We start from the raw sequence: 17,110 nt of genomic DNA on the forward strand, positions 1-17,110 counted from the left end.
CCTCTTCCCTGAACCTCCAAGTGGACCTAAGACCCACACGGTGTCTCACGGCCAGGCCCACCCCACACATCTCCTCCTACTTGAGAAAACCTCTGAAATGTTAACATGTTGAAGCCTAGTGTTCAATGGGATGGTATTAGGAGGTGTGGCCTCTGGGAAGTACTTTGGTCGGGAGAGTGGAGCCCTCATTAATAGGATAGTGCCCTGTAAGAAGGACCCCAGGGAGCTCCCTCACTCCCGTCGTCTGGTGAGGACTCAGCAAGAGTATGGCTGTCTGTGAACCAGGAAGCAGGTCCCCACCAGACACCAAATCTGCTGGCGCCTGGATCTTGGACTTTCCATCCTCTAGAATGTAAGGGATAAATTTCCATTGTTTATAAGCCACCAGTCTACGCTCGGTTGTTATGGCAACCCAGGCGAAGACAGCCACTTCTTGAGATGTGATAGACATCTAGTAAATCGCACATCTTTAGCAGCTCTATGGGGGTGTAATTTGCATACCATATAATTGACCCATCGAAAATGTCCAATTCCACTATTCTGAGTGTGTTCACAAACTTTACACGTATTTAAAATGTACAAGTCAGAATATTTGGGCATGTGTACGTATCCGTGAAATCATCACAGTGATTCAGATCGGTATCCATCACTCCTAAAAGTATCCTCGTGCCCATTTGTAGTCTCTTTCCCCCCATTCCTGGCAACCATTGGTCTGCTCCCTGTGCTTGACCGATAAACCACTTCCAAGAATTTTATAAAAAGAGAATCCTATAGTATGTACTTCTTTTTTGTTGCTGTTGTTGTGGCTTCTCCATTCTGTCTCTACATACATACATGTCCATAGAATTAATTAGACGATATTTTTCAAGGCGTATTTGCATTATGATGAGATCTTCTGTACGTGATGGTTTCTCCACTCGGGCGGGAACCTGATGCAGGGCTCGGTACATTGTCGCCCTGCTGTCGTGAATGCAAAGGCCCAGACAGGCCTGCGCAGGCCTCCAGTACTACTCCTTTCCTGTGACTTGAAGAATAGAGCTCTTCCTTCTGTGTAAAGAGAGCTGTCACTACGGTAATCGTTACTCGACATTTATCGATCAGATACAATGTGCTGCTGTGGCAATATATTGAAGTGAAATGAACAATTGTCCTAATTCTTAGAAAGTTCCTTCAGGGACACCTGGGGGCTCAGCGGTTGAGCGTCTGCCTTTGGCTCAGGACGTGACCCCGGGGTCCTGGGATCGAGTCCCGCATCGGGCCCCCCTCAGGGAGCCTGCTTCTCTCTATGTGTCTCTCACGAATAAATAAGTAAAATGGTTTTTAAAAACCCTCCTTCTCCATCTGCCTGTGTCTCTACTTCTCTCTCTGTGTTTCTTGTGAATAAATAAGTACAATATTTTTGCAAAAAAAAAACCTCCTTCAAACATAGAAGGAAAAATAGAAATGAAGGCAGAGGGATTCGTGAACTTTAAGGAAATTTAAACGTTTGTCCGAAGGCTTCCCTGGCTGTCTTCGCTTAATGGTTTTTAGGATTCCTGTCTGAGGAGTTTAAGTGTTTTTGAGCAAACTGGAGTTATTATGCCTGCAGGTTTTATTTTTGCGGGTGAGTGAGGAAGGGACTGTGTCAAGGAATCTAGCTCAAGCAGCTTCCGAGACATTCCTGGTAGTCACTCCACACGTAATTGTCAGTCTGATGTGGGTTTTTACAGGTCCCCAGGAGGGAGGCAGAAACATAAAAGAGTGCGTTGGTTTCCAGGACAGTAGTTCCTGGTAATAAGGCGACGGTAAAGAGGTTGGATTTCAAAGTCCGATTAGAAATCACAGCTATGGAATTCAGTGATTGTCACTGAGGATTTAAAGCCTGTGGATTTGGCCTGCTGTGCACAGACAGTGGTTCTTGGTTTTTTAACCCAGAGCAAAATGACAGTGGAGCAGAAAACATAAGCAGCACCTTGGGGGGGGGGGGGGGGAGTGTGCTGGAGTAATGCTCAGATGTAAAGGAGTTGAAAGAAAGCACCAGAAGTGGAAAACCCCAAAGCACTCTTGGCTGACTAATGGAAGTTATTTTGGAATAGTCCTTCACGGTGGGTTTTGTGCCAAAGCAAGGTAACACCATCCATCATGAGCTAAATAAAGCCCTGGTAAAATCAATGGGTCATGGTAAGACGATGGGAAGGTTTATCATTAAAGCCCAGGCCCAAGGGACCTGGGCGAGAATACAGGGTCATGCAGGCCTTCTCAGGGCCTTCTGGGCCCATGAACCACCTGGGATTTGTATGAAAACAGGGTTCTAACTCTAAGTCTGGGCGGGGGCCTCGGATTCTGCCTTTGAAACCAGCGTGTAGGTGGTGGGCACGCGGCCCGTCCTCAGACCACACTTCGAGTTGCCCACGCAGACTTGAGTAAATGGGCTGCTCTTCCCTCTTTATAAACTGATCCTGAAATCATCCTGTCAAGCTCTCTGACAAGATAAGTCTGTGGTTAGCAGCCCTGTTCATCTCTGAAGGGCATGGAAGCCAAATTCTGATTCCATCTTGTGCTTTAAGAAAAAGAAAGGGGGGGGCAGTTCTTCATTCATGCCACCATGAAAAATCATTTGAGAAAACTGTCAGTTGAGTTGCCTTTATTTTAAGGTTGAAAATACTCATGCCATTTATTCTACTGATGCTCCTGATTATGGAAAGAAATTGAATTACATCCAGTGTGTCACCTGCATGCGTCGGAAGAAACCGTGGCGTTCAAAAATATTGTCTTAAGCAGAAGGTCTGTAAGAACAGTCACTTTTCTGGTTAAAACTTAAAAACAAGGGCCGTCAGATTTGAGAACCATCCTGGGTTTTGAGGTGTCGTCGTGGTGGCATAAGCCACAGATTTTGAAGCAAAGCTACTGGGTTTCGAATCTGGTGCTCCGCTCGCTAGGGACAGTGGTTACCCCCCTGGGAAATAGAGCTGCATTCTGTGGTGTTACTGGATTAAGTGAATTAGTATCTGTAAAGCTCCGAGGACAGTACCTGGCACACGTGCAAGCTGTAGAAACGCTTGTTGAGTATACCCCGAAAATTTAGATATGGGTCGGTGTGGGGACGCCCGTGTGGTGCCGTTGATGAAGAGTGTGGCTCTTGGTTTCGGCTGATGTCGTGACCTTAGGGTCACGGGATGGAGCCCTACCTTGGCCTCCACAGTCAGCTCGGAGTCTGCTCGAGATTCTCTCCCTCCGTCCTGCTTGTCCCCCACTCCTGCACTCTCTCTCTCTTTCAAATAAATAAATCAATCTTTAAAAAAAAAAAAAAGAAAAGAAAAATGATAGGTGTTAATGTCACTCATGTCTTCGGGGCCCAGGAAGGCCTGTTTCTCTTCCTCCTGACTCAAGGCAGCCTCCTACAGGACTTTCCCGGCAGGTAGGTGGACCAGAGAGGGTGGGGAGTTCGGCCAACGGACCGGGAGCCCCGAAACAAATTCATGCAGTTTAGGGGTCTTGCTGATTTGGTTGGACTCACGGCGGCCCTTTGGTTTTGCAGTTGGTGATGTATATTGGCCAGGTGGCCAAGGACATCCTCAAGTGGCCACGGCCCCTCTCCCCGCCCGTGGTGAAGCTGGAGAAGAGGGTGATCGCCGAGTACGGAATGCCGTCTACCCACGCCATGGCCGCCACCGTCATATCCTTCACCCTCCTCATCTCCACTAGGGACAGATACCAGGTGAGGCCGCCCGACCACTCCTCCCCGCGCGCCTCATCCTTGCAGGAGGCAGCAGGGAGACGTTTGGTTTCGGATTTGTCCCCTGGGACACCTGGTGGCTCAGCACTTGAGCGTCTGCCTTCAGCCCAGGGCGTGACCCCGGGGTCCTGGGATCGAGTCCTGCATGGGGCTCCCTGCGTGGAGCCTGCTTCTCCCCCTGCCTGTCTCTGCCTCTCTCTATGTGTCTCTCAGGAATAAACAAATAAAATCTTAAAAAAAAAAAAAAAAAAGGAATTGTCCCTTTTGCGGGACTGATGTTTATAAAATGAAAACTAGGCAAGATGGAAACAAGTGGAGCCAGTGACACCGGCAACCGTTTCTTGGCAGAGGAAGTGACATATGGGTCAGCATCCAAATCGGGCTGTGCCTCATGGGGAAAGAGACACCCCCGGTAACAACACCCCCACTGTCAGCACGACGTGGACTGTCCCGGGAGCCAGGGTGCGGGGTCTCCCCCACCCCCCAGCCCTGCCACCCTGAGCCGCCCGACGAGACAGCACGTGATCGGTTCTCTCGGCCTCTGTTGGCAGCAGACGTGAGGCGCTTATGATCCTCGTAAACGATCCCCGGGGGCTGAGATGATCCCCCCAGATAAATCCTCCTGCTAGACTCCCCGGGGCCCGGGGTGGGAGAGAGTCGTGCCCCAAACTGGCTCCCAGGGGTGCCTCTGCTCCTGGCTGGGGCGCGGCCCCTAGAGATAAAGGCTGCGTGTCTTCTAGAGGATTCTCTAGGTGACAGCAGGTTGATAAATGTTGAAAAGAGAAGAATTTCGCTTAATTAGTATCTGCTTAGATGCCGGTTACCGTCAGACCTTTGAAAAATTAGGTTAGTACCGCGGTAGAGTTTTGTTTGGCCTCCCCGATGGGTTCTCTCCCAAGTCTGCATTTAATTGGAGATGTTTTACCTTTTACTCTCCAGACAGTTTAGATTTCATGAGCCCCGGCAGTCTTGCAGGTGGATGACAGTGCTGTTTCATCTCGTCCCTTCCCCCCTGGAAACACGGGGACAGTCTCCGTTCCAGGTGGCGGGGAGCTCAGGGAGGAGTCGGCCTGACGCCGTTGGGTCCTGGCTCTACCCCTGCCGCCTTCTGCTTGGTGACCTGGGTGGAAAGGGGCAGGTCTAAGGATGATGTCCCACTAGGTATAATCTTGTACTGTGACTTACCCATGTGTCACGCCAGCATCACAACCGTCTGAGAGCTCCAGGCCCCACTGAATTAATTTCATGCAGACCTCTGAGCTGCGACGTAGGCAGCGCCTCTGCCCCAGGGGGACACAGGGGCCCCGGGCGGCCCCCAGCGGGCTGCCCTCCCTCCGCCTCCCTCCACATCCAGAGAGACCTCGTGCAGCAGAAAGGCCCACGTCGCCGTGACTGCGAGGACACAGCGCCAACCACCGTTGATAGATTCGTGTCACGGCTGCCTGGTGCTTTGCAAAACATTCTCTTCACCTCAGATGATGCAGCAGTTCCGTCTGAGTTGTTATGAACGTTTTTCCTGTTCAATTTTTAATGATAAATATATTTAGCTCTTGGGGTTGCTTGCTGTAAATAGTTTTAAAGATGATTTATTTCTATAACTATGTGTTCAGGCCAGTGCCCAAACTCTAGTTTCTGAACGCATTAACTCATTCATTTTTGACACTTTTTCTTAAATTAAAACCTGAGACTCTGGTTAGTGATCAATGTTAAGAAAAGACATAGGATCGTGCGTGATTGTGATCACATCTTGCACCAGAAAGAAAGTGCTGGGGACACCTGGGTGGCCCCGTGGTGGAGCATCTGCCTTGGGCTCAGGGCATGACCCCGGGGTCCTGGGATCGAGTCCTGAATTGGGCTCCCCGCAGGGAGCCTGCTTCTCCCTCTGCCTGTGTCTGCCTCTCTCTGTGTCTCTCGTGGATAAATACATAAAATCTTTTGAAATTAAAAAAAAAAAAAGACAAGAACGAACGTGCTGGATGTGGACTCAGAAGATGCAGCTTCTGGTTCTCTTACCCTTTTACCGGCTGTGTGACCTTGGGCGGGTGGGTTTGCCTCTCCGAGGCCTGAGGCCGGCGCCCGCGGTGAGGATCCAACCAGATGATTGAGGGGAAAGCACCTTTGTGCCTGATAAAGTCCGATAGTGATGAAAGTGATTGTCGAGGTTCAGAGTTCCGCAGCTGTGGGATGGAGCTGATGATAGGCCCCACGGTATAGGGCCGCGTGGGCGCGGCGGGAGGGCGGCTGTCCGGTGCCACCCAGAGTACAGGCAGCTGTGCGTCCTCGTTGTCTTCTCGCCGTGGAACAGCGCGGCGCTAGCGTTTGAGGCCTGTGGGGTAGACCCCTCGGTGTGCGTTTCCACGCAGGGCGTCCCTGTGTTCCTTACGTGACTCCGTGGTAGCCAGATTCCTCTGCTGCTGCTGTGACCCACCGGCAGGTGTGGAGATTTAGCAAAGTCTGGATTGTCGCCTGCCCGTCTGCGGGTGAGGGCGCCCGTTCCTAGCGTGGGCCGCGGCCCCTGGGCTTCCTTGGGGAGTCGGTTGGAGGGACTTGGTTGCACTTGCGGATGCCAGTCCTATCCATCCACCCTGCCCCTTGCCCCTTGCCCGACACTGTGTACTTCCTATGTGTTACTCTAAGAATAGGTCGAGATAAAAAAAAAAATTTACTAAATCACTAAATTATTTACTAAAACTGTCAGCACCATGTGTGTGGTCATGAGGCTTAAAGCCAAGCCCTGACCCGGTCTGATATGGATGTTAATATGACATGAGACTTCCTCCCAGGACTCTGGTCCTGGGTGTCTTCCTTCTCTTTGCTCTTTTTCCCACTTTCCAAGTGGTTTTATTATTATTTTTAAAATTTGTATTTATTTATTCATGAGAGACACAGAGAGAGGCAGAAACCCAGGCAGAGGGGGAAGCAGGCTCCCCACGGGGACCTGATGCGGGACTGGATCCCAGGACCCTGAGATCAGGCCCTGAGCCGGAGCCGACGCTCCACCGCTGACCCCCCGGCACCCTCCACGGAGTTTCAGACCAGAGACTGCAGGTGCAGGAAGCTGAGGTCGAGGCTCACACGGTGGGGGTGTGAGCAGGAGCTAATGGCCTTGTTTTCTCTCCTCCCCCCAGTATCCCTTCGTCTTGGGGCTGCTGATGGCTGTGCTGTTTTCCACCTTGGTGTGTCTCAGCAGACTTTACACCGGGATGCACACGGTCCTGGTAAGTCCTTGTGCTCAGGTCTTCGGGTGACCGTCCCCGCAATACAGTGGCCGGCGGGTCGGTGTGTTCCCCACCCTACAGGCCTCTCAACGCTGTTTGCATGTGTGATTATATTTCCCGCCAGGCCAGTGAGGTAAGTAACTATTACTTGTGGCCCCTGCATGATGACAATGGGTCATTAAGGTAGGATGGAGGAGGCTGCGCTGGGCCAGACCCTCGCGACCCGGAGGCCTGGCTGGCGTGGCACCAGGGACTCGGCCCCTTGTTTTCGGGTTGCTGTACGGATGGTGGTGGGTCTCCACCCTCAGCCGGCTGAGGGGAGCGGGCGTGTGCTGGGCTCCCCGCTTGGCCCTCGCAGAGGCGGCCTGCATGTCCAAGGATCTCGGCTGCACCCCCACGGAAAGGGCCCCGCTCCTCCGTGGGAAGAGCCAGAGTCACGGGCTGGCTTCCCTCGCGCTGCCCAGGCCGGAGGCGGCAGTGGACGCAGACACGCCTGCAGTAAGGGTCTGGCCTCCCTTTCACGGTCTCCCGGGTCTGGGGCGCTGCCGGCAGCCCGTTAACACGGCCCAGAGCTCTGTTCCGGGGTTCCAGGCCCCGGTGCTGGCCCCGGTCCTCCTCCGGGCGCTACTGATCGTCGTGACTGGTACGAGGAGGATGTCGCTAAAAACCCATGGGTGTCAGTCTCCAGGTGAAGCTCAAAAGACCGCCAGGTAGTCCCCAAGCGCAGGAATCGGGAGTCTTAAAGGTGCCCGAGGGCTGCTCTCGCACCACGCCAGGATGTGCTTAGCTGTCTCCTGCACGAGGAGGGGTCTCCAGCTCCTGCAGGTGTGAAGGGGGACACAGGTGGCCACACTGTGAGCCGCAGCCCTCGGGGACGCCAGGGGTCCGGCCTTTGAGGGACGTCAGTAGTGCTCATGGAAAACATGGAAATCAAACACCGCAGCTCTGGTGGGCCTCGGGCTGCTGATGCCCCCCCACCCCCGCCTGGGGCCGCGGCCTCTAGCTTCTGTTCAGGGTAAAAAGTCCGTTATTACTCGAGCTGATTTTTGTGGAAGTCTTACGTTTCCCATAGTGAAAACTATCCTAACCGATGATTCATAGAAACCATTTTTATGTGTGTATGATTTCATGTTCTCTTGATTTCAAGAGTAAACCAATTGCAGCTGAAGGGGGGTGCGGGGAGACAGGGTCGAATGTCTTAGAAGGACTGGGGCCGCTCACCGACTCCATGCGGATGAGGTTGAGCAGTTAAGCCTCTGAAAGAGCCAGAACCAGGGTGTCTCTGAGAGTGTGCCCTGTCCCCTCTGGGCTACCACCATTCGAAGAACCCCACAACCTCTCAGATCAGAATCTTCATTTCCAGAGGTGAACCCTTGATGGCCATTGGACCAGTGAGGCTCAACAAGCGGAACAGGTCTCAGAGCACGCACAAGCCCGCAGAAGCCACCCCCGTGGGCTGCAAGGGCCCTGCCCCGAGAACAGGGACTAGAAGGACAACCCAGTGAGGTCACCACTACTTAGAACTCCCAAACCTATGAGGTTCCCATCTGCACGAGTCAGGGCTCCTTGAGTACAAATGATAGACGCCAACTCAAACTCATTTAAGGTTTGAGGAAAACGTATTGGTTTTTACATCCACGCCATAGAAAGGGCAGAGGTGCAGGTCGCCATTGGGAGAATGGGACCTGAGGTCCAGATCTTTGTTGGAAGTCTCCCCGCTTCTTCCTAAGCTTCTCCCTACATCTCTTCACATGGTAGGTCCATGTTCTTGGGCTGCCTTCTCTCTGAGACTAGAGCCTGGGAGCTCTGGGCTTAAATTCTTTGTTTTGTTCCTGAAAGGACTGTAGTAAGGAGAACTGCAGGCAAGTATCTAATGGCCTGGCCTGGACAATGAGCCTATTGCTGCATCGCACGCTGCCGAAGGGTGCTGAGCACGGCAGGTTGGTCCAGTGAGTCAGGAGCCAGCCTCTGTGAGCCGGGGCTGTGATGGGCAGTGGTGGTTAGGGTTGGGGTTACGGTTGGCCTGTGGGAGGGGCAGTTCTCCAAAATGAAATGGATCTGCTGTCAGAAGAAGAGGGCAGACCAAGCCCCAGTGGTATCCTTTCTACATTGACATTATTGCATTTTCCTGCTCTTTCAAGGACTCAAAAACTGGGTATTATACTTGTTTATGTGGGGAGGGGAGGATTAGAGCAAATCAAGATGGTTTCATACTGGTTTTGGTGCCTGAAATTAATCAGCTTGTACAGAATTTAAGTCTTTTGACTGATAAGGTAACCGTCCCTAATATGTGAACAGCAAAATTAGCCCGAGTTGTTGTTGTTGTTGGTGTTAGATTAATGAATGGTTGTTCCATTATTTTGAACTTGAATTAGCTGAAATGCTGTTCTGTTTTATCGTCGCTCATTTGTTTGATCTGTGGATAATTATATAGATACTGGGTTTTATTTGCTTACTCATTTATTTTGTTCCCCTAAGTATTTGCTTTAGTTTTGGTTGCAGTTGGAGAATGTTGAAAAGGCTTCTCAAATATTAAATTATCTGCATCCCATACAAAACTGTGTTCTGGCTTTGGACTAGAGCAATGTCATTGTGTGTTTTTCCAAGTTCTTTGAAACTACTTAAAAAAAAAAAACAACTTAGTTCAAACTGCCCTTCTTAATATGCAAAAGAAAGCTAATTGTAATATAAATTAAGGCCAGCCAAGTCTTACTTTCTGTTGTAGGATAAGTTAGTTACTGAGATAAAAAGGGAATTTGGTTGTGTTTGTGAGCTCCACATTATTATGCACATCGTTCTTTCTTTACCTTACAGAGACATATTTTTATCCTTTTATTAAAATAGAGAAGGGGCACCGGGGTGGCTCAGTGGTGGAGCATCTGCCTCCGGCTCAGGGCGTGATCCTGGAGTCCCCGGATTGAGCCCCACGTCGGGCCCCCTGCATGGAGCCTGCTTCTCCCTCTACCTGTGTCTCTGCCTCTCGTTTTCTCTCTCTCTCTGTGTCTCTCATGAATAAATAAATAAAATCTTATAAAATTCTTAAAAAATAAAATAAAATCTTTTAAAAATAAAATAAATAAATAAAATAGAGAGGGACGCCTGGGTGGCTCAGTCAGTTGAGCACCTGCCTTCAGCTGAGGTCATGATCCCGGGGTCGGTGATCCAGCCCCACATCGGGTTCTCTGCCCAGTATGGAGCCTGCGTCTCCCTCTCGCTCTGCCTGCTTAAGTGCATTCTCTCTCTCCTCTCTCTGTCAAATAAATAAATAAAATCTTTAAAAAAATAAAATAGAGAATTATTTCTGGTTTCCAAGGTAATAAGGGCTCACAGTAGGACATTCATCCTCTGTGGTTTTTAAAGTTGTCATGTCATATGCGGGTTTTGGTTTTTTTCTAGATGAACTAAATCATTATTAGCGGCCGAGGGGGCGGCGGGCGGCCCAGGAGGGCACAGGGCACCTCTGCCGTGGCCCACCCTGTTGGGGCACCTCCCGCCAGCTGCCCGGGGTCATGTCTGCTGACAGCACAGGTGACAGGCTCATGTTCCCTGTGCTCCCCGACACCGGCCTGTGAGCCGTGGCTCTGCGGGTCCTCACCTTCAGAAGATGGATGTACCCCTTAGAAAAGAATCCTACACATTTAGTATCAGTAGTTCAGAGCTGTAGAGGCAGAAGCCAATCCCTCGTGCTCAAGGTGAGGCAACTTGGTCTCAGCCAGGAAGCCTCTTATACCCATCACGTGGTCTCGAAACTGGAAAAAATAGAAAATATTAATGAATATTTATGTAGGCTTAAGATAGAAAAAGGCATGATGTTGAATGTAATAATCCACAAAGACAAGTTAGAAGAGCTGACCACATACTTTAACTTCTGTATATAAAAAAAATCAAAAGTCATTATTAAAAACATGAACGTAATAAATGAGAGACAAACAATTATTACAAGGAATCAATAAGCAAAAGACCAGCGAACCAATAGCAAGAACAGGCAATTCCCAAAAGACCAAAATAAAAATGTCCAGTAAGGATAAGGAATCGATCCCACCTATATTTATAGGGATGTAATAGAAGTCATGAAGGGGGTGCCTGGGGGGGCTCAGTGGGTTCAGCGTCTGCCTTTAGCTCAGGTCGTGATCCCGGGGTCCTGGGACCGAGCCCCACACCCGGCTCCCTGCTCAGCGGTGAGCCTGCTTCTCCCTCTGCCTCTGCCCCTCCCCTCTGCTCGGGCTCACCCTCTCCATGAATGAATAGAATCTTTAAAAGAAAAAAAAAAAGGATGAAAGACAGGTAAAAATGAGATGTCATTTAAAAATTTTTGCCTGTGAGATTGGCAAAAAATAAAATCCATCAATGAGAATAAGGAGTTGAGTCATGGGATAATCTCATAACGGCACCTTTCGATGTGATATGTATCAAAAGCAGTAAAATGTGTGATGCAGGACTTTTCCAAATACTTATCCCAAAGAATAATTGCACATATCAGTTGTAGTGTCCTTTAAAAATAGTGCAGCAGAAAAAAAATAAAAAATAAAAAATAAAAATAGTGCAGCAGGAAAAAGAATATAAATGTGCCACAATAAGGCACTGCCCAATTAAACTATCCACGGAGGGCAGCCCGGGGGGCTCTGCGATTTAGTGTCTGCCTTTGGCTCAGGGCGTGATCCCAGGGTCCTGGGATCGAGTTCTGCATCCGGCACCCCGCAGGGAGCCCCCTTCTCCCTCTGGCTGTGTCTCTGCCTCTCTCTGTGTCTCTCACGAATAAATAAATAAAATATTTAAAAGAAAATAAACTACGAATCGTGACCTGGAACAACATTCAATTATTGATTATGTTAAATTTGTTTTTTGATAAATATTGCATTTATCGAAAATAGTATTCATTGCTAAAGCAGGTGTCCCCAATCTCCCCGGCCGGACACCCCGCAGCACCCCCACCCCACCCCAGCCCCCGCGAGGCCCGTTTGCCCCCTGGGGGGAAGTAGGCCAGCAGGAGGAAGCCAGGCGCAATGGCTGGATCCCGGGTGACTGATTCCTGTGACATCTGGAAAGGGCAGAACTCTGGTGGGGACAGGAGAGCAGCAGCTGCTGGGAGCTGGGGTGCGGGAGGGCGCTGCCAGGTGGCCGGGGACCCGGTGTGCGCCAACCCCCCCAGCTGTGAACTGTCCGAGGTGAACCTCAGGAGCTGCCAACCTGAAACTGGAATCATAGCCCTAAACAGGGGGGAGAGGGAGAGAACGAGCACTCGCAGATGAATAAAAGCTCAAGAGACTCCGATTTTTTTTTTAATTATATTTATTTATTTGAGAGACAGCACAACAGGGAGAGATGCAGAGGGAGGAGCAGATCCCCCCCACCCCCCGACATGGGGCTCGACCCCAGGACCTGAGCCGAAGTTGGATGCTCAACTGACTGAGCCACCCAGGGGCCCCCAGACTCCAATTTTTTTTTAAAGTTCTATAACACAGAGATCTGCTCAAATACATCAAGTGAAAAAAAAGCAGCGTACTCCTCTCTGTTGCATTTTGCACAAAGTTCCCTGGAACCATTGTCCCGGGAGATTCTCTGGTCTGAATAAAGATCCCGAGCAGGTTTGCACTAGGCCTCCGGCCCTCCTCACCCCGACACACAAGAGCATGTCCAGGTTCTCACAACATTTGAAGTCAAGGAAACCAGTGCAGCGCTGCTCACCCGAGCCTCTACCCCGTTTTACACAGTGAGGGAATCTCTAAGGGCCTGTTGTAAACTACAGACTAAATCTCTCTCTGGCCATCATCAGGGATGATTCCCTGGTGGAAATTGCTGGTCCCAGATTGACTTATTTTTGCTGCTTTGTGTGTTTCTGGTCCTGACATCTGTGGATGGGCTAACCAAACAGTAGAATTGTATTAAAAAACAAAAAAACCTAAGACTCTGCACTGGAGTGAAAAAAGAGTCACCTCTAGGTATTTTAGCAAAGTGAATTTAAACACGGGGAATGTGGTGCTCACAAAATGTTGGAAGGGCTTGATGGGCAGAGAGAGCCCGTCGCTGCCGCCGCTGCCCACCCTCCTCATCGCCGCCTCTCACACTCACCAACCAAATTAACAGATGCTAGGCTGAGCCCAGCCTCCGTAATGGCCACAGATGCTTCCAGAAAACCGGGCGCTGGTGACTAGAGGCTGGAATCCTCAGACCTGCTGCTTCAATTCACGTGGCTGAGACTTTGCCGGGTCACAGAAGCAGCAGGTGGACGGTGGCTTCCCACGGGGCACCTGTGTGGGGGACCCGACTTCCCGAGGAGCTGAGGGGACGAGGTCTTTAACTTCTCCACGTCTCCAGTTCCGTGGGATGGGGGGAACGGGTGGTAGCTGACGAGTTCCATCAGGCTTTGGGATCCTTTTTCCCTTTTTCATCTCATTTTTTTCTTTTTCTTTTTTTTTTAATTTTATTTATTTATGCATGACAGACACACAGGGAGAGGCAGAGACACAGGCAGAGGGAGAAGCAGGCTCCCTGCAGGGAGCCTGATGCGGGACTCGATCCCAGGACCCGGGGTCACACCCTGAGCCGAAGGCAGATGCTCAACCCCTGAGCCCCTCAAGGGTCCCACGTTTCATTTCTTCTTCTATGAAGAAATGCTTGTGGTTGTTTCCAAGAAGTGGGCCTCCCGGGGGAAACTGTTTTGCCGACAGGAAAGACAAGAATGCGAATTTCCCCACCTTTCTTTCTTTTAACTCCCCTACAAATATTTCTATTTGGGTAGAGTTAGGGACCTTCATTGCATGTCTCTCAGGTGCCTGCATATCTGAGAGTGTACAGGTCACCTTCTAACCAGGAGGCGCAAGCTGTGATGGGCCTGTGGTTGGTGATACTCATCCTGTAGGCTGCGAGGCTGGTGAGGCTAGGACTCTCCTGTCCCTGGCCTCCTGACTCCGAGTCCCCCCTCAGTGCCCGACAGTAAGCGCGCAGTGAGTAGCCAGCGCATTGCATGGATATCGTCTGTAATCTGTTCCTGAATCGATGTTTTCTCTCTCATCTCTTTGTGCTTTATTAAGTCGGATTTGACAGGATTCATCCATTAGCTGGAATATTGCATTTGCTGTCGGACACCAGGCCGACTCCTATTACCTGATATTTGTCCAACATTATTTCCTTTTGCCTGTAAGAGGAAACTCGCGGAAAATTTAGTAGACATGTCACTGCAGCAGTAAATAGCGGGCAGGCACAGATGCTCATTTCGAGCTTCTTGAACTCTCGGGAGTCGAATGTGGCAGACGGGACCGTGGAGCAAGTGGCAGCAGCATGAGCTTTGCGGCTCCTTGAGAGCCCAGTTCCTAGGAGAGAAGGGAGGGTGTCTGAAGACGTGCTGCCCAGTGCCTCACATGCTCCGTTTAATAAATAGGATGATGGTGTAGCCGGGCTGAGGAAGAAGGTTCTGTAGTTCCTGATGGACTTGAGAATTTCATGGAGAACCTAGTGCCTGGTTCTTGGATATAAGGCACCTAGAGGATGAGGAGAGAGAAGGAGGCACCCCAAGTAACTACCACCCAGGTCATGGTACCTGTAGCATTACCAGTACCTTAGAAGTGCCCCCCATGCCCTCTACACTGCACCCCCTCAAGATACCTGCTTCCCAGATCTCTGACCCCATTTCCTAGCAGAACTCCCCATAAATGGAGTTACATACCAGCCATTCTTCTGCATTGGGCTTCTTTCATGACTGTTTTGTTCATGATCGTCACCCATTTTGTTGCTTGTAGCTTAGTTCATTAATGTTTATTGTTGGGTAGTAGCAGAACCTACAACTACATCACACGTTATCCCTTCCGCCACTGGTGGATCCCCTGGATTGCTTCCGGTTGGAGGCTACGGTAAACGATGCTACTCTGAGCTTCCTTTTACATGGCTTTTAAAGCAAATATACACTTGACTATTGAGTGTGAATGTAGGAGTAAAAATGCCAGGTCATAAGGTAAGCTCGGCCTTGGGATACGCGGTTGTATCCTCTGAAGATCACTTAGGCCAATTCCCGCTCCCATCGGTGCTGTCTGAGATCTTCAGTTCTCCGCTTCTCTCCCACCCCCCCACCCCCCGCCCCCCACCATGTCAGCCATTTTAATTGTAGTTGTGCCAGTGGGTGTGTAATAGTAGTTCATTGTGCTTTTATTTTGATTTCCCTGATGAATAATGACAGCCACTTTTCATACATTTATTGGCCATTTATATATCCTCTTTTGCAGGGTGCCTATTTGTCTTCTGACCTTTTCTTTTTTCCTGGGTTGCTCATCTCTATTGGTGAGTCGCCGGTCAGGTCTACATACAGTGTTGCAAATTGCTTTTCCCATCCGAGGCTTCCTGTTTGCTCTACTGGTGGTGTCTTAAGGTAAAGAGAAGTTCTTGATTTGAACATCAACCTTAAGATACTTTTGCCTACACCACAGTCATGAAGTTTCATGAAGTCTTATGTTTGAAAAGATTTATTGATTTGCTTTTGTTATTTAGATCCACGGTCTACTTGGAATTGATTTTTGATTCATCTTTGCTTTATAGGAATATCCAATATGCTCAGTGCCATTCATAAGGATTGTCCTTTTTCCATTTAGTGAAGCATCAATTTTGTCGTAAATCAAGGGACTGTTTATATTATACACACACACACACACACACACACACACACACATCCTCCTCTCTGGTGGCAGTTATCTTCGTGCCCATATCACTTCCTCCTTTGCTGTAGCTTTGTAATAAGTTTTGATGTCAGGTGGTGAAAGTCTTTCCAGTTCTTTTAGTGGTTACCCAAGAGATTACAACAACATGCATCCTTGATTTATGAGAGTCAACTGCAAATTAGTACCTTTACCACTCCCTGGTAGTGAGTCATTAAATGAAATTCAGTTCTCCCTATAATTTAAAGCCCACAAGAACTTATTCTTATTGTTTTATAGGGAACATACATCTAGGTTTATCCACATATTTATCCTTTCCATTGTTCTTCATTCCTGCCTACAGTTCTGTTCGTCCAGGTGGCATCTCTTTCTTTCTGCCTAAATTAGTCTATTTTAGTGTTTCTTTTAGCATGGTTATGCTGGTAATGAATTCTTTCAGTTTTTAGGGGTTTTAGGGGCTTTTTAGGGGTTGTCTCACTTTCATTTTTTTGGAGGATATTTTTGCTAGGTATAGAATTCTTTGTGTCCTTTCCTTCAGTGTCCCTGAACTGGAATCTTGCCACTTCCACTTGTCCACAGTGTGCACTGAGTCGGTGTAACCAGTTTGGTCAGATAACAGTAAGTTTCCAGAGTTCATGTCTGCCAAACAAGGATGACTGTCTTTAAAAATATGGATAATCCATCTGGATAGGCTTCTTGGAGGGCATTTTACAGAAGAGATGGATGTCTAAAATGTGCATTCTTAGTCTTCCGGGCTTCTAGCCCAATTCTAGGAGTTTGCTCTAAAGCATATAATTGCACAAGTATAAAGGTGAAAACAACAGCAAACATTTTTTAAAAAAGATTTTATTTATTTATTTCTGAAAGACACACAGAGAGAGGCAGAGACACAGGCAGAGGGAGAAGCAGGCTCCCTGCAGGGAGCCCAATGTGGGATTTGATCCCAGGACCCCAAAGGCAGAAGCTTCACCCCTGAGCCACCCAGGTGCCCAGCATTTATCAAGTACTTATCATCTGCTGGGCTCCATTCTAAGTGCTTTGCATGTATTAACTACCTCATAGGGCAATTAACCACCTCCAGCAACCGTACGAGGAAGGTGCTAGTGTTATCCCAGGCTTACAAAGGAAGCATGAAGCAGAGGTCAAGGAACCTGACCAAGGTTCTATAGTTGGTAAGAGATTGGACTGAGATTGAAAACCAAGCAGTCCAACTTCAGAATCCATGTTTTGTTTTGTTTTTTTAAGAATCCATGTTTTTAATTGTCATTCTTTCTATACTGCCCCTCTAGGATGTCATTAATACATTTAAAAGCAAACAATGAGGATACACTAAGTGTCCGTCAATCAGATCTAGTTAAGTATAGTATATCCAGAGTGGAATGTTCTATAGCCATTAAAGTAATGCAGTTCTGTAATCATGAAAAAAATGTGGATGACATATTGTCAATGAAAAAAAAAAAGCATTGGGATTCTATAGAACAGCTTATAGAGTACAGTGCCATTAGTTGTGAAATTGCATGCACCAGGGGGTGGTT

General features: G+C 49.0%; 1 protein-coding gene across 1 annotated transcript in view; it reads left to right on the plus strand.

The window, feature by feature from the left end:
- The window catches only part of SGPP2 (sphingosine-1-phosphate phosphatase 2), a 101,781-nt gene that overhangs the window by 72,864 nt on the left and 11,807 nt on the right, over positions 1–17,110 (plus strand). Inside the window, 2 exon segments of the mRNA XM_038585872.1 lie at positions 3,518–3,697; positions 6,844–6,933. Coding sequence (XP_038441800.1) covers positions 3,518–3,697; positions 6,844–6,933 — 270 coding nt within the window.

This window comes from Canis lupus, chromosome 37 (assembly GCF_011100685.1).
Source record: "Canis lupus familiaris isolate Mischka breed German Shepherd chromosome 37, alternate assembly UU_Cfam_GSD_1.0, whole genome shotgun sequence".
Lineage (NCBI taxonomy): Eukaryota > Metazoa > Chordata > Mammalia > Carnivora > Canidae > Canis > Canis lupus.